General features: G+C 42.1%; 2 protein-coding genes across 5 annotated transcripts in view; one reads left to right on the top strand and one right to left on the bottom strand.

The window, feature by feature from the left end:
- LOC126325851 (clavesin-2-like) overlaps window positions 1-23,232 on the top strand; it is a 223,457-nt gene that overhangs the window by 39,550 nt on the left and 160,675 nt on the right. The window contains exon 2 of one of the 4 annotated variants that reach the window (XM_049995374.1): window positions 7,035-7,137. The exons of the other annotated variants lie outside the window; for them this stretch is intronic. The gene's annotated coding sequence lies outside the window, so the exon portion shown is untranslated. The remainder of the gene's footprint in view (window positions 1-7,034; window positions 7,138-23,232) is intronic. 4 annotated transcript variants of the gene reach the window in all.
- On the bottom strand, window positions 14,297-21,073 carry LOC126335835 (uncharacterized). The gene is made up of 6 exons (XM_049999303.1): window positions 20,847-21,073; window positions 20,527-20,795; window positions 20,236-20,394; window positions 19,900-20,105; window positions 18,979-19,064; window positions 14,297-14,363 (listed from the first exon to the last, which is right to left on the bottom strand). Exons 1-6 carry the CDS (start codon window positions 21,071-21,073, stop codon window positions 14,297-14,299), a joined length of 1,014 nt encoding a protein of 337 aa, XP_049855260.1.

Below are 23,232 nucleotides of genomic sequence, written 5' to 3'. Positions count from 1 at the left end.
TACTAGATGGAGGATTGATTGAAAAGAAGCGACGCCGAAATGGATGGTGAGTTAAGTGGTCGCTATTCAACTAACTGCCTGTGTTGAACACTGCGACAGCCTACAGGAATGGGTAGAACACATCACATGAGTGATCCATCATGCCAGTGTCCTGTCGATACCAGAGTCCTCAGATCACCTTAGGAAGCAATCTGTACTTTGATGGACTTATGAATGCTCTTCAGCAATCTGAATCACATGTGTGGGTTCTTCAATGGTTTAAATGCTGCCCGACAGCAGAAAACCTCACAGATTTTCGAGTTGCGAGAACCAGTGCGCGACGCGTGACTAAGAAGAGCAAGAAAAGGTTATGGCAAGCATTCCTGGACTCAACCGTTCCAATTGTCCTACAAAAGTATGGTAAACTGTGCGGAGGATTTTCCCACAGTCATTTACCAGTAGCAGCAGTGCTGAAATAGGGATGTCTCCAAACAACGCACAGATATATCGCTCAGACGATGGCAGAGCATTTTGCAGCAACTACAGCCAATTCCGGCCAGGATCTGGCGTTTCGTATGTACCGTGCAACTTCAGAGAGGGGGGAGATGGACTTCGGATCACACAATTCTGAGTCTTACAACTACCCTTTCTCCATACGGGAGCTGGAATTGGCACTGTCTGAGACTCGTGATACTGCATCTGCTCACGACCAAATTCTGTACTGCATGCTTCGACATTTTCCAGCAGCATCAAAGGAAATCCTCCTCGAATGTTTTAATCTTCTATGGCAGACAAGCAACTTTCCCAACAGCTAGAGAAAGGCAATTCTGATACCGCTCCTCAGACCAGAAAAGGATTGCACGTCTCCCAGTAGTTACCATAGCGTCGCCTTAACAAACTGCGTAGGAAGACCTTGGAGTGAATGGCTAACCGTCGCCTGGACTGGTTGTTAGAGACCAAGCAACTCGTTAGCGGCTGTCAATGTGGGTTCCTGAGATTTCGGTCGACTGTCAACAGCCTGACTCTGCTAAAAGTGGCTATTCAGCAGGCTTTCCTATGTAAACATCACTGTCTCGGTATATTCTTCGATATCATTAAGACATATGACATTATTTGGAGACACAGTATTTTCGTGAAGCTCAATCAATGGGTCTTTCATGGGCACCTCTCCGTTTTCATGTGGCCCTTCCTGTCTAAGCGCTTTTGATCTTGAGTTGGTGACTTGCTGTCAGATGGTTTTGATCAGTAGAAAGGTGTTCCTCAGGACAGAGTTGTGGCTGTTACCCTCTTTGTCACAGCCATTAACAGTATCACATCTACGGTACGGGGTCCTGTACAGTGCTCCTTATTTGTGAACGATTTTGCTGTTTTCTGTTCATCTTAAACTGTACTGAGCTGTGAAGATGGGTTTTCAGTTTTCTGCAGATGAGTGTGTGTGCGTTAAGTTTCATCATTCTACGTAGTTGTATTTTTAATTTACCTGACTTGCGTATGAGGGACACCATTCTGCATTTTAACGACTCATAAAGGTTTCTGGGCCTCATTTTTTACTCCAAACTATCGTGGTACCACGCCTCAGAGACCTGAAAGCCAGAACCCAGAAGGCACTGAATGTCGTTAAGTGCCTTAGTCACAGATTTTGGGAAGCAGACACGGCACGTCTGCTCCAGTTCTATGGGGCTTTCGTGCATTCACGTCTAGTATATGGATGCACAGTGTATATAGGTGAGGCCTTCTTACCTGAAGATTATTGTCGATATTCACCGATGTGGGGGATGTACCAGATAGGGTTGATAGAAGAGAGAGAGAAGATCCAACGGAGAGCAGCGCACTTCGTTACAGGATCATTTAGTAATCGCAAAAGCGTTACGGAGATGACAGATAACCAACCTCCTGTGGGAGACTCTGCAAGAGAGGCGCTCAGTAGCGCGGTATGGGCTTTTGTTGAAGTTTCGAGAACATACCTTCACAGAGGAATCAAGCAGTATATTGTTCTCGCGAAGAGACCATGAGGATAAAATCAAAGAGGTTAGAGCACACACAGAAGCATACCGACAATCTTTCTTTCCACAAACAATACGAGACTGGAATAGAAGGGAGAACCGACAGCGGTACTCAAGGTACCTTCCGCCACACACCGTCAGGTGGATTGCGGAGTATGGGTGTAGATGTAGATAAGAGGATTAGGCCAGCCACAGGTGCTTACAGAAGCAGCTCCTTACCCAGTCTGTGTGGTGAGACTGCAGAATCACCACTCACCATCCGGCGGCAGCTCCTCATGGTGCGTCAAGTATGTAAGTTCCTCACAGCTCCGACTTCACCTGCATATCATACCGTTACTTTTCCACATCTGGAACGCCTTTTCTCCAACTATCGACGAGCTACAACGCCTTTTGGGATCCACGTGCAGTGCGTGCTGGAGTCACTTGGTGTGTAGCATGTACAAACCCCAAATCCAGGCTTTTAACCGCTTGGCACCATGGTTACTGCCGAGGTCCAATGTAATTTTAGATTTGATTCGGGAGCTGTTTCTGCTTTTAATGCGATAATTTCTGACATTTTAAATGAGCGTGACAACTATGTAGCTGTCCGCATGGATGGGTCTAAACATGGGGACTCCGCTGGTTGCTCTGTTGTTCGCCAGAACGTGTCCTCAAGGTCCGACTGCCTCGAGACTTGACTGTCTTCGCTGCGGAATTATACACTCCTGGAAATGGAAAAAAGAACACATTGACACCGGTGTGTCAGACCCACCATACTTGCTCCGGACACTGCGAGAGGGCTGTACAAGCAATGATCACACGCACGGCACAGCGGACACACCAGGAACCGCGGTGTTGGCCGTCGAATGGCGCTAGCTGCGCAGCATTTGTGCACCGCCGCCGTCAGTGTCAGCCAGTTTGCCGTGGCATACGGAGCTCCATCGCAGTCTTTAACACTGGTAGCATGCCGCGACAGCGTGGACGTGAACCGTATGTGCAGTTGACGGACTTTGAGCGAGGGCGCATAGTGGGCATGCGGGAGGCCGGGTGGACGTACCGACAAATTGCTCAACACGTAGGGCGTGAGGTATCCACAGTACATCGATGTTGTCGCCAGTGGTCGGCGGAAGGTGCACGTGCCCGTCGACCTAGGACCGGACCGCAGCGACGCACGGATATACGCCAAGACCGTAGGATCCTACGCAGTGCCGTAGGGGACCGCACCGCCACTTCAAAGCAAATTAGGGACACTGTTGCTCCTGGGGTATCGGCGAGGACCATTCGCAACCGTCTCCATGAAGCTGGGCTACGGTCCCGCACACCGTTAGGCCGTCTTCCGCTCACGCCACAACATCGTGCAGCCCGCCTCCAGTGGTGTCGCGACAGGCGTGAATGGAGGGACGAATGGAGACGTGTCGTCTTCAGCGATGAGAGTCGCTTCTGCCTTGGTGCCAATGCTGGTCGTATGCGTGTTTGGCGCCGCGCGGGTGAGCGCCACAATCAGGACTGCATACGACCGAGGCACACAGGGCCAACACCCGGCATCATGGTGTGGGGAGCGATCTCCTACACTGGCCGTACACCTCTGGTGATCGTCGAGGGGACACTGAATAGTGCACGGTACATCCAAACCGTCATCGAACCCATCGTTCTACCATTCCTAGACCTGCAAGGGAACTTGCTGTTCCAACAGGACAATGCACGTCCGCATGTATCCCGTGCCACCCAACGTGCTCTAGAAGGTGTAAGTCAACTACCCTGGCCAGCAAGATCTCCGGATCTGTCCCCCATTGAACATGTTTGGGACTGGATGAAGCGTCGTCTCACGCGGTGTGCACGTCCAGCACGAACGCTGGTCCAACTGAGGCGCCAGGTGGAAATGGCATGGCAAGCCGTTCCACAGGACTACATCCAGCATCTCTACGATCGTCTCCATGGGAGAATAGCAGCCTGCATTGCTGCGAAAGGTGGATATACACTGTACTAGTGCCGACATTGTGCATGCTCTGTTGCCTGTGTCTATGTGCCTGTGGTTCTGTCAGTGTGATCATGTGATGTATCTGACCCCAGGAATGTGTCAATAAAGTTTCCCCTTCCTGGGACAATGAATTCACGGTGTTCTTATTTCAATTTCCAGGAGTGTATGTGATCTTCCGGGCACTGAGGCAGACGAGAAGCTCTTTAAGTGCTAATCTGCTCCGATTCTCTGAGCGCCCTTCGTTCCCTAAAGCCCTTGTGCGTAGCAGATAAAGCAGGCAAGAATGTGCTGGCCACCCTCCTCCAACTACAGCGACTCGGGAAGGAGATGGGTCTGTGCTGGATACCAGGACACATGCGTGTTTCAGGGAACGAAAGAGTCGATCTGGCAGCCAAGGACGCTTGTCGTGACCCTCACTTACTTCAGTGTTCTATCCCCCTGCATGCTGTAGCCTCGCTGTTGAAATACAGAGTGTTGCATCGTTGGGAGGATGAGGTACTGGACGTGAAAGACAATAAGCTCCGTCTAATAACGTCCGCGACACGTACAAGGAGTACCTCCTTCCTGCCACATCGGCGAGACGAGGTTCTCCTTACTCCTCTTCGCATAGGCCACAGCCCTGTGATGCATGCCTTGTTGTTCTGGCGAGAGGACCTTCCAATGTGTCGTGCTTGTGGCGTACAGATCACTGAGCACTATATTTTATTAAACTTTTTTTGTTTTCCGACTGAAGGGCACTAGAAGATTTACCAATAGATCTGCCATCTGTTTTAAGTAACGTTCAAACGAATGTGGTGTGAGTTTTAAGGTTCTATTTCAGGGAGATATTTTTAGTGTGTTAACAGGATGACTGGCTCTCCCAATTTTTTTTGTAAGCGGTCAGCCAGTCACGTTTCCTGTTTTAATCCCATATATAGCACTTTTAATTCTTTCTCTGTTGTCTTAAGGCGAGTCAGAGAGAGAGATAATCTAGATCAAAGAAACTGATGTGAGAGTGAGTGAATGACTGTCATTTTATACGCTTCCTCCTCACTGTGTGACAAAAATTTTAGTCATTTTCTCCACACTCACTTCTTTTAATATGTGTAAGGACGCTGACAAGCTCGATGCTGAGCGTCCATAAGCTCCAAACAAACACACATACTCTCAGGTGGTGTGAAGATTACTCACAATAAAGTCCCTCACTCACACTCACAGCGCGCTGAAGCGAGTTTACAGACGCTGCGCATAGGTCTGAATGTTTTCATAGAACTATGGGGAATCAATCTCGTTTCGATTTTTGTCAATCTACATCTACATCTACATCCATACTCCGCAAGCCACCTGACGGTGTGTGGCGGAGGGTACCTTGAGTACCTCTATCGGTTCTCCCTTCCATTCCAGTCTCGTATTGTTCGTGGAAAGAAAGATTATCGGTATGCCTCTGTGTGGGCTCTAATCTCTCTGATTTTATCCTCATGGTCTCTTCGCGAGATATACGTAGGAGGGAGCAATGTACTGCTTTACTTCTCGGTGAAGGTATATTCTCGAAACTTCAACAAAAGCCCGTACCGAGCTACTGAGCGTCTCTCCTGCAGAGTCTTCCGCTAGAGTATATCTGTCATCTCCATAACGCTTTCGCGATTACTAAATGATCCTGTAACGAAGCGCGCAACTCTCCGTTGGATCTTATCTATCTCTTCTATCAACCCTATCTGGTACGGATATCACACGGGTGAGCAATACTCAAGCAGTGGGCGAACAAGTGTACTGTAACATACTTCCTTTGTTTTCGGATTGCATTTCCTTAGGATTCTTCCAATGAATCTCAATCTGGCATCTGCTTTACCGACTATCAACTTTTCATGATCATTTCATTTTAAATCACTCCTAATGACTACTCCCAGATAATTTATGGAATTAACTGCTTCCAGTTGCTGACCTGCTATATTGTAGCTAAATGATAAAGGATCTTTCTTTCTATGTATTCGCAGCGCATTACACTTATCTACATTGAGATTCAGTTGCCATTCCCTGCACCATGCGTCGATTCGTTGCAGATCCTTCTGCATTTCAGTACAATTTTCCGTTGTTACAGCCTCTCGATATACTACTGCATCATCCGCAGAAAAGCCTCAGTGAACTTCCGATGTTATCCACAAGGACATTTGCGTATATTGTGAATAGCAACGATCCTATGACAGTCCACTGCGGCACACCTGAAATCACTCTTACTTCGGAAGACTTCTCGCCATTGAGAATGAAATGCTGCGTTATGTTATCTAGGAACTCTTCAATCCAATCACACAATTAGTCTGATAGTCCATGTGCTCTTACTTTGTTCATTAAACGACTTTGGGTAACTGTACCGAACGCCTTGCGGAAGTCAAGAAACACGGCATCTACCTGGGAACCCGTGTCTATGGCCCTCTGAGTCTCGTGGACGAATAGCGCGAGCTGGGTTTCATACGACCGTCTTTTTCGAAACCCATGCTGATTCCTACAGAGTAGATTTCTAGTTTCCAGAAAAGTCATTATACTCGAACATAATACGTGTTCCAAAATTCTACAACTGATCGACGTTAGAGATATAGGTCTATAGTTCTGCACATCTGTTCGGCGTCCCTTCTTGAAAACGGGGATGACCTGTGCCGTTTTCCAATCCTTTGGAACGCTACGCTCTTCTAGGGACCTACGGTACACTGCTCCAAGAAGGGGGACAAGTTCCTTCGCGTATTCTCCTACGATCTCTCAATTCTTGGCGATTCTCTGGATCCTTTGCAGTTCCGTTCTTTTCAGCTGCAATGAGATGATAGTCAACAAATGGAATATAATGACAAGTTCCATCGCCGCCAACAACTCAAATCCATATAGCGTAACTAACCTGAAGTGGGCATGAAAACGTATTATCTCCCTGCGCACCTCAGTTTCTCATTCGTAAAGACGACTCACAAGTGTCGGCTGCAAGCAGATAAGCAGTAGTGGATTTTTACATATCGGACATTACTAATGTCAGCGACTCAGCAGTTTATAAAACACTGTCCATATGATAAGGGCGTTAGAGGGTTTTTGTTTTCTCTGCAGTGTTATCTCGCCAACAGTTTTTACATTTTCAGATTGTCCGATACGCTCCTGCGTGGCAAGATTATTCAGATGTTCTGCGACGCTGCTCACTGTACCGACCACATAGCGCTCCGATAGCCCAGCACGTGTGACTCCGTAAGTCATTATCTACGATCTCTACGCAAGTGTTGACAAGCAGGCATTCTTCTCGTGAAACTCCGCCTTGTGTGCTGTTCTGTGTAAACAATTTCTACTGCCAGTAACTACTGATCTAGTAATTAAATATTTACTTTTTACCTTGACTTTCTAACAAATTAATTGTGTCAGCAGTTTCTTAAAGTCTCATTCTATCTGCTTGGTTGTGCTGCAGCGGGTAACATTTCACTGAATATTTCATCAGCAATGGCTTTAAAGCTATCGTGGCACCTAGCAAAGTAATACTGTTTAGATTATAGTTGGTAAAAGTCTTATTTATATCACACAGCTCATCTTCTACATCGTGACTAACATTTATTTGCGGAAAATAAACGTAAAGATGTTTTTGTGATAATTTTTCAACACAGTACCCCTCATTTACGCTTACAGGCGGGTCTTCCAGTTGTTTGATTCCGTAGCTAACACCTTCCCTGAATGTTCTGCAAGTGTTCAAAATAAGTTTATGTTATAGCTACCTGCTACTCATTCTGAGGAAATACTTGTTGCAACATAATCCCCTTAGCATTGGAGAGAAATATAAGTTCTGTAGATGCGAATTTCTTAAATGACTATGTGAGAAGATGTCTGCACTTGAGCTTGTATCCATGCCACCTGCTACTTGCATCTTTATTCCCTAAGAATGAACTGCATGTACAACCCTGATCTCCAACAGTGCCCTATTAGATGGGTGCAAATCCCTGTATGTATCGATAACATACTACATCTATAATCAGTTCCGTTATCTACAAAACACTTCAAGTAGTTTTATCGATATTAAATCACGAAAATATTAAATATAATTCTATATCATTTCGTACAAATTGTAGTGACTGTTAGTGAGAAAAACACCTGAACGTTTAATTGAGACCCAAAATAATACAGTCGTGAAATAAGTCAGACCTGTGGCCTCATTATCATCCCTCAAAGTACCTACGGTTTTCGCTGTGTCCTTCCGCAGTATAACAAAAGGGTTGAGACAAGTTTACCGTAATATAATCGTAGATTGTCATTTTTGGATGCTAATATTTATTGTTGCCTGCACACATATTGTCTAGCACCTCTTTCCCCGCACGGACCATCGACCTTACGGCAGGGAGATGCCTTGAGTAGCTTAATGTTACATAGAGTGTCTGTGGAGAAGTCAGACTAACGTATGTTTCTTGAAGAGAGACAGCCAGCCTTTTCAGTAGTCATTAATATACTGTCGTTGGATGATCCTTTCAGCTATTTTATTCACCCTGTTTCATTCACACGAACGGTTTCGAAATCATGCAATTTGAATTTCACACGCGTTTGTGACAGTCTGACTCAATCAAAACAATGAAGAACATAAAGTGATCGAAGATCAGTGGTGCTACCTACAGAGAAACAAATTATTAGAAGCAGCTCTTTCGACAATCGCACTGCTGTCGAAGTCAGCACACCATAGGAATAATATATAATCCACTGTAAGCACAAAATATGCCAGTTCTTTGATTGCGCCCAATGTGAATGTCCAACATAGAGTAATCGAAGTCTCATGCTTGTCTCCTACTCCCCCATTTCCCCCCCCCCCCCCCCCCCCCCCCCACACACACACACCCCAAAAAAGAGAAAACAAACTACCTTACATGTGAATTATATACCATCAATGAAACAGCTTAGTGAATCATCCTCTATATACGAAGATGAATGACACAGAAATAGATCAAATTTTTTTTTTGTAATATTGACACTGTGGCATAGCTGAAAGTAAAAATCAACTACAGCTGTTGTTATATTATCCAAGGACATGCAGCTGTACCATGTACTGTTTCTCCTGGGTGGACTTGGGTTTAAAAAAAATGTAAACGAAATATTACGATAAATTTTATAAATAATCGACAACGACGCCAAAGAAGAAGAGATAGAACTACAATGGATATGTTATTCCATGGACTCTTGCGCTTATATGCATGAACTATCTTTTCTTTGTCTTTCACTTATCTTATCTGCTTGGATTCGGACCCAAGAGGACGTTCTTCTGTAAAGCTCATCTTGCTGTACCAGCTGATAATGTAAGTTGTACTTAATACCCGAAAAATACAATGGTTATTTTGTCAAAAGATTTTGTGTATGTGGTCAATCAATTGGTAGTCTGATACCTGGTTTGTCTTAAGTAGATATGCGCCTTAACAAAGAATTTTCATTGTTAGGCGCCATCTTAGAAAAATCTAACATTTTTCTTTTAGCTCATCTACGAGACGTGCCGTCGGTTAGGACAATTAACCTTATTTCAGATCCCACGACACCGGAGGCAGCTACTAATAACTTAACAATTTTACTTAAAGATTTTCTTTGTCTAACGAGGTAACAACCCAGGCAGAAAAGTCCTGGTTACATGATTCCAGTTCCATTATAGGATTTCATTTGTAGATGCTACTCTTGTTATCTTATATTGGGGAATCGTGACGAAACCACGATGTTAAGTTACGTATTGCAGTAGTGTACATCGAGCAGACTTGGCAAACATTCCCTGGTGCAATAAGCACACGACTTCTCACGAGCCTGGAATAATATCTGTAGTGTTGGGTAAATAAGAAAAGAACGATTAATCATCGACGATTACGTAACTACGCTGAGATTGAGCTAGTTTACTTAGTGCTTGTACACGTCGGGCTAAATTAAACAACATATTAGTCTGTTAATAATATTCCTACATTAGTTATTTCTCTTTTATGCTGAGCCATTGCATTAATATGTGTTTCTTTTTTTATATAGGTCACGGCTCGTATTCATTCTATTACATTACACTGATAGCAAAGAAAAAGAGTCACAAATAATTTTTATTTTATTACATTACAACCATATGACACCGTCTTGGATAAAATATTCAGGAGTTAAAGTAATCCTCTATTTGGAGCTCCAGGTGGTGACTAATAAAATGGATATCATCTTCAGAAAAAGGGAAAAACCTGGCGTTGTATAGCTCGGATTATGGACTGTTAGATACCTTAAGCGAGCAGGTAGGTTACCTAACTTGTAAATAGAAATGAAGGGATTGAAGTTAGATACAGTGGAAATTGTGATATCTCGTATCGATACCACCCGATGGGCGTCGGTAAGTTGGTAATGGAACTGGAAGTTCCGTTCGACGGCGACAGCGGTCGCACGAGTTCGGGCAGACCACGCCCACTGCACCGCGCCTCCACGGACTCCGGGCTGCGAGCTCCACATAGGGCGTGCGTCGGCACTTGGAGCTGGTACGCTGCGACCCTTCGTTCATGCGTAGGACAGCGAGTCTCGTCCCATTTGCTATTATATGGGCTGGACTCTACTTCTTACAGCTTATTTGTAATGAGTCTTTGTTCACTTGGAGGAATACAGGTTAAGCAGATCATCTGTTTGTTATGTTAATTTATTCACTAACCATTTCCGCTCCTGTCCACATTTCATACGACCACTGTTGCCGCACCACTCTGTAGCATGCCTCTCCTTGCCTAAAAATGACGACGGGAGTAAGGAAACTAAGTACGTTGAGTATAATGGTTGTATATTGATCTGCCTTTCAACATTATATAGGTAGACTTATGAGGTGTAATAGAAACTGCATCCAGCAGAACTTCCACGTTCGTTTCTTGATTATAGTTTCTTGTTGCGAGTGAGAGATAGAAGGAGCTCATCAGCATGTGCAGTTAGGTCCAATTAGTTTTTCTTTATTCTAAAGGACTTCTGGATTTTGATTCCCAGAACGCAGGCTCAACAAGTGAGTTCTGACAAGGGAACCTCCCCATCGCACCCCCCCCCCCCCCTCAGATTTACTTATAAGTTGACACAGTGAAAAGGCCTTGAAAACTAAAGATAGATCAATCGAGAAAACAGGAAGAAGTTGTGTGGAACTATGAAAAAAAAGCAAAATATACTAACTGAGTAGTCCATGCACTGGAGAGGCAACATCAAGGACAGCGTGAGCTCCGGGACGCTGTGGTCCCGTGGTTAGCGTGAGCAGCTGCCGAACGAGAGGTCCTTGGTTCAAGTCTTCCCTAGAGTGTGCCGGCACGGTAGCTCAGCGTTTTCGGTCAGAGGGCCAGCTGCCCTCTGTAATAAAAAAAAAAAAACTGAGTTAATGGATTAACAACGAACTAAAACGGGTGTCTTTTGACGTCCGCCTAGAGCAGATACAACGAACGAAAACGAACAAAATGAGATTTAAAAAAAAAGAGTGAAAACTTTAATTTTTTTATTTTCAGACACTTATTATCTGTCCGCCCGATGCGATCACTTTTTTTTGGGATTGATTATCACGTCCACAAGAAAACCTAAATTGGGCAAGGTAGAAGAATCTTTTTACCCATTCGCCAAGTGTACAAGTTAGGTGGGTCGACAACATATTCCGTCATGTGACGCACATGCCGTCACCAGTGTCGAATAGAATACATCAGACGTGTTTTTCTGTGGAGGAATCGGTTGACCTATGACCTTGCGATCACATGTTTTCGGTTCCCATTGGAGAGGCACGTCCTTTCGTCTACTAATCGCACGATTTTGCGGTGCGGTCGAAAAAAAAACAGACAATAAACTTATTACAGTGAACAGAGACGACAATGAAAGAACGGACAGATCATAACTTCGCGAAAATAAAAAAAAATAAACTTTTCATTCGAGGGAAGACTTGAATCAAGGACCTTTCGTTCCGCAGCTGCTCACGCTAACTACGGGCCACGGCGCTCCTGAGCTCACATTAGCCTTGAAGTTGTCTATCTTGCACATGGGCTACTCAGTTTGTATATTTTGCTTATTTTTTCATAGTTCCACACAACTTCTTCCTGTTTTCTCGATTGCTCTGTGTTCAGTTTTTAAAGATCTATCCACTGTGCCAACTTATAACTAAATCTGAGGGGGGTGCGATGGGGAGGTTCCCTTGTGAGGTGTGTCATTTGCAATTGTTTTGGCCAAATTCTTGTTGAGACTCGAAGGAGTCACTTCATTATGTGCCTACAAGTCTAGAGGCAGGCGAAACGGAATCTGAGATTAACAGGAAGTGCAAAATACCAAAGCAGCATGTCTAGACGAGAAATGCAAGAATGTAGAAACGTGTATAAAGAGAGGAAAGACTGATACTGTCTACAGGAAACTAAAAGACAAACTTCATGAACTGAAACGTCTCTATAGAATCATTTCATAATACATTTGGCCAAATTTAATTTTTTCCCGTCTCATTTACTGCACCGCTTATCCCCCGTGTACTTCTTTAAACTGGCCTAGAAAGATTGAGCAGTTGGATTGAAATAAAATCAATAATTATACGGCGTTTTGGTGCAAGCAGCTTGTGCTCTGCCTCAGAGTTTTTATATACTGTATAATTTAATCACCTATCCCATGTAGTCCATGTCCATATTAGTGGAATAACATCCTATATTACCGCGTTTCCTCTTCTACCATGTCTTTTGTGTGAATGACTGAGACAGTAATTGTGTCTTTTCGGCTTTACAAGGCATGCTTTCCGGGTGCTGAGGGTACAGGGTAATCAACTTAATGTTCCTTACATGGGCAAAGAGGTCTATCCCCATTGTGTGTGTGTATGTGTGTGTGTGTGTGAGGAGGTAAAGAAAACTTACAGTGACACGTTCCACATAATTTCGATATGTCGTATTCACGATCTATGGAACAAGTATTAATGGATGTATGTGTGTGTGTGTGTGTGTGTGTGTGTGTGTGTGTTATGTTGGTGGCTGAAACGACCCATCTAGTCTTTTCCATTTCACTTGCGTGTTTCTCTGGGTGCTACCGCTGAGGAGGCAATTTGCTGCTGGCTTTGGTGAGTTCGGTTCGTAGTTCTGGAGCGCCAGATCGCTACTTTATTCTCGTTGTGAGTGTGCAAGTTCTTCAGCCTGACGGAAGTGTTTTATGTTTTTTTCCCAGGATGTGTTCAGTTAAAAAAATAATGCTTCACTAATGTTAGGGAATTCGATTTGTTCAGTATTCTGGGTTTGCTCTGTTCCTTTGGAACACTGTGGTGTGGAGTGTTCTCCGTGTAATGAGTAGGACAAGTTAGAGCGATCTTTACCTTGTGTTCATGTGAAAATAATTGTGTCTTCGTGTGCGTGTGTTTCTTTCTATTCTAATTCATCGATGTTTTCCTGCCGCAGATTATAGTGTGTTTAGATACACCGATTTCCATCTGTGATTACTTACATCTGAGTCACGTATTTCTCGTTCAGTGAGTCGTCAGCTCAGGATTCTATATTACACCACTTGATCCTAGTTAGACTGAATGACCGGCATTTATATTTGTATAGTTTTGGGATATTTTATTTACCCCTTTTGTTTCTTGGGACCAAGTGTTGCGTGACCCAGCTGCCCAAGCCTCGTTGATCTGTTGGATGTTCTTCAAGATATAATCTAACCTGTGTAATCCTGTACTCTTTATTGAGTGATTTCCTGATCTTTCTCTGTTTTGACTAAGGTGTGCTCGATCAGTGATTTATTCACCCATGTGTCCTTTCCGTTTCGTCTTATATTGTGGGCACCAATTCCTGTACCATATACTTATATGAGTAAAACTGTTTCAGTCGATATAAATCACTTTCCTGTAATTGTAAGCTTATGTTGATAGTTAATTTCTCTGCGATCTTTATCGTCTTGTGTGAATCCAACCTGAGCGTTATTTTAAATTGACCTGGTCATTTGTTTTATGCTCAGGCACCAACCGGCTATTGAGGTAGGACGTTCCACCTTGCTTCTCAAATGTGAATTGAAAAATAAGTGTTATCATTGAAAACTAATATCGTGTGTCCCGCCGTTTTCTTTCTGACTTACCACATAGTCACCATCATTGCAAAATATAGTGGGACGAAAGCTTATGTTTTTTCAAAATATCCCAGTGTTGTTTTTGCAAGCTGCACAAGGTGGCAAAGATAGCAATGAAACGTAATCTGGGAGGGAATCCTCACCACTGGGGTGCAAAATCCAGTTTTATTTATTTGCTACATACCTTATCGTGTGATTACTTGATTTGATTTTGGATAACTTGAGTGGATTAATTTAAGGCCTTTTATTTTCATTGTGTACTCGCACAAAATTTTCCATTTCAGTCTGACCTTTACTGGGTAAAGAAGGACTTGGGCTGGTGGTGATCATGTAATTTATAATAGTTCATACCTTATGTAAGTGGCTTACATAGCGATAATGCATACACACTTAACATGCGTAGCAGTGCCACTATAGCTCTAATGGCAAACCAGAACAAAGCAAAAAAGGGTAAGCTTAAAGGTGGAAGGAATACATAGAAGTGCGATACAGGGGAAACGAATTTGAAACACAACCATAGAAAGAGAAGGGTAAGTAGATGAAGTTGATATACGTTAATACGAGAAGAATTTGAAAGAGAACTGAAAGAGCTAAGTCGAAATAAGGCCCCGGGTGTAGAAGACATACGTTTAGAATTACTGAGCACTCCACGACAGCCAGCCACGTCAAAACTGTCCCACTTGTTGTGCAAGATAAGTGAGACAGTGGAAATAACAATAGACTTCAAGAAGAATGTAATAATCCCCGTTCCAAAGAAGGTATGTGCTGGCAGGTGTGAATATTACCGAACCTACAGTTTAATAACTCATGGTTGTGAAGTACTCAGTCGAATTGTTTACAGAAGAATGAAAAAACTCGGGGAAGATCTGTTTGGATTCCGGATATATATAGAAACGACTTCTCTTAGAAGATAGACTGAAGAAAGCAAACCTACAATTACAGAATTTGTAGATTTACGGAAAGCGTTTAAAAATGTTGACTGGAATAAATTCATTGAAATTCTGAAGGCAACAGGGATAAAATACAGGGGGTGAAAGGTTATTTACAAGTAGTACACAAAACAGATGGCAGTTAGTGTGAGTCGAGGGGCATGAAAGGGAAACAGTAGTGGAATGTCAGATCCCTTAATCAGGCAGGTAGGTTAGAAAATTTAAAAAGGGAAATGGATAGGTTAAAGTGAGATATAGCGGGAATTAGTGAAGTTAGGTGGCAGGAGGAACAAGACTTTTGGTCAGTTGAATACAGGGTTATAAATACTAAATCAAATAGGGGTAATGCAGGAGTAGGTTTAATAATGAATAGGAAAATAAGAATGCAAGTAAGCTACTACAAGCAGCATAGTGAATGCATTATTGTGGCCAAGATAGACACGAAGCTCACACCTACTACAGTAGTACAAGTTTATATGCAGATGATGGAGAAATTGATGAAATGTATGATGAGATAAAAGAAATTATTCAGGTAGTGAAGGAAGACGAAAATTTAATGGTCATGGGCGACTGGAATTCGAGAGTAGGAAAAGAGAGAGAAGGAAGCATAGTAAGTGAATATGGATTGGGGGTAAAAAATGAAAGAGGAAGCCGTCTGATAGAATTTTCCACAGAGCATAACTTAGTCATAGTTAACACTTGGTTCAAGAATCATAAAAGAAGGTTGTATACATGGAAGAAGCCTGGAGATACTGACAGGTTTCGGATAGAATATGTAATGGTAAGACAGAGATTTAGGAATCAGGTTTTAAATTATAAGACATTTCCAGGGGCAGATGTGGACTCTGACCACAATCTATTGGTTATGAACTGTAGATTAAAACTGAAGAAACTGCAAAAAGGTGGGAATTTAAGGAGATGGGACCTGGATAAACTGAAAGAACCAGAGAGTGTACAGAGTTTCAGGGAGAGCACAGCGGAAAAATTGACAGGAATGGGGGAAAGAAATACAGCAGAAGAATAATGGGTAGCTCTGAGGCATAAAGTAGTGAAGGCAGCAGAGGATCAAGTAGGTAAAAAGACGTGGGCTAGTAGAAGTCCTTGGGTAACAGATGAAATATTGAATTTAATTGATGAAAGGAGAAAATATAAAAATGCAGTAAATGAAGCAGGGGAAAAGTAATACAAACGTCTCAAAAAAATAAAAACTAGGGGTATGATAGATACTGCTACAGGAAAATTAGAGAGACCTCTGGAGTAAAGAGAACCACTTGTATGAATATCAAGAGTTCAGATGGAAACCCAGTTCTAAGCAAAGAAGGGAAAGCAGAAAGGTGGAAGGAGTATAGAGAGGGTCTATACAAGGGTGACGTACTTGAGGAGAATATTATGGAAATGGAAGAGGATGTAGATGAAGATGAAATGGGAGATACGATACTTCGTGAAGAGTTTGACAGAGCACTGAAAGACCTGAGTGGAAACAAAGCCCCGGGAGTAGTTCCATTAGAACTACTGACAGCCTTGGAGAGCCAGTCATGACAAAACTCTACCACCTGGTGAGGAAGATGTTTGAGAAAGGCGAAATACCCTCAGACTTCAAGAAGAATATAATAATTCCGATCCCAAAGAAAGCAGGTGTTGACAGATGTGATAATTACCGGACTATCAGTTTAGTAAGTCACAGCTGCAAAATACTAACACAAATTCTTTACAGACGAATGGAAAAACTGGTAGAAGCCGACCTTGGGGAACATCAGTTTGGATTCCATAGAAATACTGGAACACGTGAGGCAATACTGACTCTACGACTTATCTTAGAAGAAAGACTAAGGAAAGGCAAACCTACGTTTCTAGCATTTTTAGACTCAGAGAAAGCTTTTGACAATGTTGACTGGAATACTCTCTTTCAAATTCTAAAGGAGGCAGGGGTAAAATAAAAGGAGCTAAAGGCTATTTACAATTTGTACAGAAACCATATGACAGTTGTAAGAGTTGAGGGGCATTAAAGGGAAGCAGTGGTGGGGAAGGGAGTGAGACAGTGTTGTAGTCTTTCCCCGATCTTATTCAATCTGTATAGTGAGCAAGCAGTGAAGGAAACAAAAGAAAAATTTGGAGTAGGTATTAAAATCCATGGAGAAGAAATAAAAACTTTGAGATTTGCCGATGACATTGTAATTCTGTCAGAGACAGCAAAGGACTTGGAAGAGCAGTTGAACGGAATGGACAATGTCTTGAAAGAAGGGTATAAGATGAACATCAACAAAAGCAAAACGAGGATAATGGAATGTAGTCGAATTAAGTCAGGTGATGCTGAAGAAATTAGATTACGAAAGCAGACGCTTAAAGTAGGAGTTTTGTTATTTGGGGAGCAAAATAGCTGATGATGGTCGAAGTAGAGAGGGTATAAAATGCAGACTGGCAAAGGCAAGGAAGACGTTTCTGAAGAATAGAAATTTGTTAACATCTAGAATAGCTTTAAGTGTCAGGAAGTCGTTTCTGAAAGCGTTTGTATGGAGTGTAGCCACGTATGGAAGTGAAACATGGACGATAAATAGTTTAGACAAGAAGAGAATAGAAGCTTTCGAAATGTGGTGCTACAGAAGAATGCTGAAGATTAGGTGGGTAGATAACATAACTAATGAGGAGGTACTGAATAGAATTGGGGAGAAGAGGAGTTCGTGGCAGAACTTGACTAGAAGAAGGGATCGGTTGGTAGGACATGTTCTGAGGCATCAAGGTATCACCAATTTAGTACTGGAGGGCAGGGTGGAGGGTATAAATCGTAGAGGGAGACCAATAGAAGAATACACTAAGCAGATTCAGAAGGATCTAGGCTGCAGTAGGTACTGGGAGATGAAGAAGCTTGCACAGGATAGAGTAGCATGGAGAGCTGCATCAAACCAGTTTCAGGACTGAAGACCACAACATCAAAAACAACAAATTTAGGTGATAAAAACATTTTAATTTTCCATCGTTTGCCGTCAAATCCTTTATGTCAGATGAACTTTATTTCATCACGTATTACGTACCATTACTGGCCAGTTTAGGCCTATGGCTATTTTCAGATGCATGTTATGATAATACTATCAGAGGAAGAAGTTAAAACCAATTACTTAACAACGCTACACTTTGCATATCATATTTGCTGTTGCATTACTTATAGTTGCGTCGGTGATCTATGTATGTCACATTTATAAAATATTTAGTTTCACGTGAGAACAGACAGCTAACAATTTTTTTTTCTTTATTGAAGTTTCATCTCCCTCGCACCATATGGGTGAGGAGTGGGTTGCCAACAGTACAATGTCCCATTGTTCAGCCAAAAGAATTACGATATAGAAAAAGACATGATACAACATTTAAGGAGCAAATTTCAAAATGTTTTTTAAATCTATAGGAACATGATTTGAAAGACGCTATCTATATAAAACAGAGTCTTCTTTTCCTTCAGCGTTTGTCCCGCGTGCCTGCGGGGTTCGCTACATGGTTCCATTGTCTCCATTTCGCTCTATAACGGGCTGTATGTGGGTGGATGTTCACGCATTCAAGGTCTTTATGAATTGTATCAGCCCATCGTTGCTAAGGTCGTCGTTTGGGTCTACTGCCGGCGACTTCAAGTGTGTAACCCGCCTTGGCAATAGAGTCATCACTGGCCTGTAAAACATGCCCAAACCATCGAAGACGGCTCTCACGCATCTTGTGTTGGATCGGTGCTACACTAAACTGTTTCCTAATGCTGTTATTAGAAACGTAATCTAACTTTGTGAGGATCGCTGTCCACCTTAGCATCTTAGTTTTCATTACACTTAGGCAGCGCTCTGTCTCAACTGTAGTCGGCCAGCACTCACAACCATATAAAGCGACTGGTTGGACGACAGTGAGATAGATTTATGATTTTAAATTGTTTTTCATCCTGCGGTCGCTGGTGACTCTGGTTGATGTTCGCCAATTCAGCCAGGCTGCCTGAGTTCTGGTGTTGACCGCTTTGATGAGTCGGCCATCAACGGTGATTGTGGAACCAAGGTACTTAAACATACTCACATGAGTCAAATCTTGACCATTAATCATGATGGTTCCCATTTCATGTCTGTCTGATGTCATGTACTCGGTTTTCTGCAAATTAAGGCGTAAACCGCCCACTGATGATGGACAAGCATCAAATAATTGGCAGCAGAGCATCACCATGCCTGTCTTTAAGAAGAAGGGAAATCCTGCTGAGTGCACTGACTACCAGTTGCACAAACTGGTCACACTATTCTTGAGTTAGGCTCTGCAGATCAAGCTTGTTTTCTACTGCCAGCGTCATGTCATCAGCATAAAGTAGGGTCCATGGTAATGACCAGTGCAGGTCCGCTGTCACACTGTCCATTACGAGAATGAACAGAAGTGGTGAAAATGCAGAATCTTCATGGGTGCCGATTGTGATGGAGAAGTCTTTGGGTAGTCCTGAGGTTGTATGGACATAACTTCTCGGCTGTGTATAAAGTAAGTGCACCCAGTTAAAAAGCTGCTCTGGCACATCATGATGTCGAAGTGCTAGCCAGATGAGATTGTGTGGCACCCGATCAAAGGCCTTTTCGAGATCCAGGAATGCTAGATGCAGCAACTTGGCTTTCTCATGATGTTTCTCGACTAACAGTCCTGCAGCGTGAATCGCATAAGTTGTGCTGCAGTTCTTCAGAAATCCAGCTTGGTTTCTGGAAATCTGTATGATCTCATAGGTCCTTTGGCCCAGAACACGCTCAAAGATTTTCATGGCATGGCAGAGAAGTCGAATTGGACGGTAGTCGGTGCACTCAGCAGGATTTCCCTTCTTCTTAAAGACAGGCATGGTGATGCTCTGCTGCCAATTATTTGATGTTTGTCCCTCATCGGTGATCTTGTTGAAGAGTTCCGTTAACCATCTGGATGCCGTCCAATGATGGGAACACCATAACTCCGCTAGAAGGTCATCTGGGCCAGTGGCTTTCCCAGGCTTCATTTTCCTCAATGCAGTCTTGACCTCTTCGACTGCAATTTCTCTAACGGGCCCTTCAGCAGCATTGCCGGTGGGTATTGGTGGATGGGGGAACTCTTCTGTTGAGATCTTCTTGAAGTAGCTGCACCATCGTTCTCTGGACTTCTTCCAGTGAACTAGTAGATTACCAGTACCATCACTGACTCCATAGAACCGATGAACATATTCTGAATTGTGAAGTCTTGCTTTAGCGAGTCGATGTAAGTCCCGCTCTCCTTCATGTGTGTGAAGTTTTGCGTATAGATCAGCATAACGTGAGGATTTGGTTGCTGCTATAGCCTTTTTTGCCTCTCTTCGGGTCTTCTGTATGCATTCCATCGCTCCAGTGTTTTATCGTCAAGTTACTCAAGGTATAATGGTTTCTTTGTGTGTACCACGTCTTCGACAGTGTCATTCCAAAGCCATGTATCTCTATCGATTCCTGTTGTCCTGGTTGTGTTGTCCCAAGACTTGTATGTGCAGCTTCGTGAGCAGACTCTTTCCCTTTCTCCCAGCTTTCTTCAACTGTGGTAATTGGTGACAAAGTTATTCGTGCTATGATGTCGGCTTCTTTATTCTTGATTTTCCACCATTTGATTCTCACAGGTCCTGTGCGATCTATGTGCTTGTTTGTTGGCAACTTGGTTCATAGCTTACAGATCAATGGACGGTGTTGTGTCGCAACTGTTTCATAGGGGATGACCTTTGTATCAAGCACATCTTTGAGATCACGGCGTCTCACGAGGATGTAGTCGATCTGCATGGCGTTAGTGCGACTGTAATACGTGATTAGATGTGAGTCACGCTTTTTGAACCATGTGTTCGCAATTGCCAAGTTATGAGCTTCTGAGAAATTGAGGATATGCTGAACGTCGTCATTCTTTTCTCCGAATCCATGCCTACCATGAGTGCTTTGTTCATCCTTTCTGCACCATACATGCCCACTCAGATCACCAGCGATGATGATGTAATCTTACTTCAGCAATCTTTGCATCAACCGTCCTCCAAAAGGCGTCCTTGATGGAAGCTGCTTGGTTAGTTTATGGAGCGTAGGCACTGAAAAAGTGGATTTTTCTGCCATCTGTGTGTTCACAGTCTTCATCACGTGATCATCATATCTTTGCACTTCAGAGATATTATCCTCAAACTTGGATGACACTATAATGCCAACGCCACTAGTTGATCCGCATTTGCCCTTATACATCAGCTTGTAACTGCATCCAAAGTCAAACGATTTGATTCCGCTCCACCATGTTTCTTGCGCTGCACAGGTGTCTATGTGTCATGTGTCAAGGGCTTTAGATAGTTCATTGTACCATCCAGTCATAGTGCCGACGTTGAGTGGTGCTAGACGAGACGTTAGGGCCAGATTGTTTAGACATCCCTACCTGTGCAACAATATTCCTTGCATATTTCTCACACTGATGGGGCCATGCCAACATGAATCACCTACAGGGGCCGCCCTGGCCCTTATACCGGGTCCATAAGACAACATTTCTGTAAACATGTGACTGAATTTTTATGGACAGATGGTCACATACCCTGTCACCAAGCATTTTAGAGCTACTGCCAGCAGGAGGAAAGGCCACTCCTGACATAGAGAGCAGACACCTCATGCAGTTGCTCCATAGTGTAAAGCAAAAGATATTGTTAAACTTTTAGAATATAAAAATGGATAAAACATGCAAAACTTTTGATTATGAAAATACTACTACATTAGAAAAGGTAAACAACTCCAATTTGGAGGTTTGGAAAGGAAATAAAAAATCAACTTTGTTACAATGAAGGAGGTCTTCATTGTGTAATTTTAAAACCTAGAAAAGATAAAAGCAGAACAATTTCAAAAATAAGATACTCAAGATGTTTTACCATCAATTCGAAAACACAGAGAACATATAATAATGGAAGAAGTAAAAGAAATGTATAAATAACAAATAACTCCCTTAAAAAATTTACACAAAGCTAAAGATGAAAATTTAGAAGATTTCAGAGAAGTAATTCATGATGAAATTGTAATAGGAAAGAAAAGAAATAGAAAAGTAAATACATTATTATAACATGTCTTTCCTAAATTAAGTGATCAAATTTTAGAGCTACTTTTGTTATTTTAATATTACATACTTTCAATTATTAATATTACGTTATTCAAGAGGAATTACAATGCGCAAAATCAAACAGATATTATCAGAAACAAACATTTAAATTGTGAAGAATTTTTATTAATTAATTATGTACCAAATTCAGTAAATTTATATAATCGAATGAAAGAAACTAAGGGTATTGTTTGCTACCGAAATAGTTTCAATAGTTGGGATCAATATTCACCAGAAGAAATGCGTGAAGATATAAATAAAGTATTGAATGTAACTTAGAATATAAAACTAAATTTCAAAGTACTTTTTTCATAAGAAAATATAAAATGACATTCATGAAGATTTTGATATGCATCTAATAAATGAAATTTATTAAAATCATATGATTCTGACAACTCAGACTTAAAATCCTCTATGATTTTGAAAATAAATCATCTTTGTTAACTTTTATTTGACTATCAAAATGAACTCTATCTACTTTAATGAAACAAAAATCATAATGAAAATTATATTCCATACAAAACATGTTTGAAGTTATGTTATCTAACTCCTTTATATAGAGAACTTATTTATCAACATTTTAAAAATTATATTACTTTTATTTACCCAAATATTATGTGAATTATTACTTTATTACCTTCCTTATTTAAAACTTTCCAGCAAGGTAAACATCAAGAAGATTGGTTTTCAGTAGCTCTTTTTCATAAAAATTTCCTTTTATTTGTTCATGGTTTAAATATTTCCACTTATATGTGGTTGCATTTGAATTAATAACATCTTCAATATGGAAAATTTCTGTTGAAATGTTTTCTTTATGTTTACTTATTCTTAGTTTATCGCCAATTTTATATTTTGGTTCAGTATCTAGCAATTTTTTTACATAAACCGTTTCCAATAAGTTTGTTTCAGTTTCTTTATTTACATCTTTCTGTTGCATTTCTATAGTTGAATGTTTTGTATACTGATATTAATCCATTAATTTAGAAACTAAGTCAACCCATATATAATATCCTTGAAGGGTAATTTCATAACACGTTGTTTCTTTCAATGTCCTGTTAAATCGTTCAATAAAAATGCATTTAATTCACTGGAGCGGACGGAAAACGGAGCAGCAACGCTCCAGTAGGTCGCAGGGAATGGGCGCGGACCACAGAGGAAGCGCCTGCAGCCGATGGATGAGGGGGAAGGCCATAGGCAAAAATACTGGACCAGGTCCACTCGAGGAGCTGTCTCAGGTCGCACCTGAAGAAGGTTACGAGCTACGTGACCG

This window comes from Schistocerca gregaria, chromosome 2, assembly GCF_023897955.1.
Source record: "Schistocerca gregaria isolate iqSchGreg1 chromosome 2, iqSchGreg1.2, whole genome shotgun sequence".
NCBI classification, from domain to species: Eukaryota; Metazoa; Arthropoda; class Insecta; order Orthoptera; family Acrididae; genus Schistocerca; species Schistocerca gregaria.
Note: the sequence above shows the minus strand (reverse complement) of the source record. Positions and strands in the feature narration are given on the sequence as shown.

Excerpts from the sequence above, each read along its gene's own strand:
- LOC126335835 (XM_049999303.1), bottom strand. The coding sequence starts at position 21,073 with ATGTATAAGGGCAAATGCGGATCAACTAGTGGCGTTGGCATTATAGTG. Across the intron at positions 20,395-20,526 it reads ACAACACCGTCCATTGATCT|TTGAAGAAAGCTGGGAGAAA; the intron begins GTAAGCTATGAA and ends CAATTACCACAG. Across the intron at positions 20,106-20,235 it reads AAGAAACCATTATACCTTGA|GAGAGCGGGACTTACATCGA; the intron begins GTAACTTGACGA and ends ACACACATGAAG.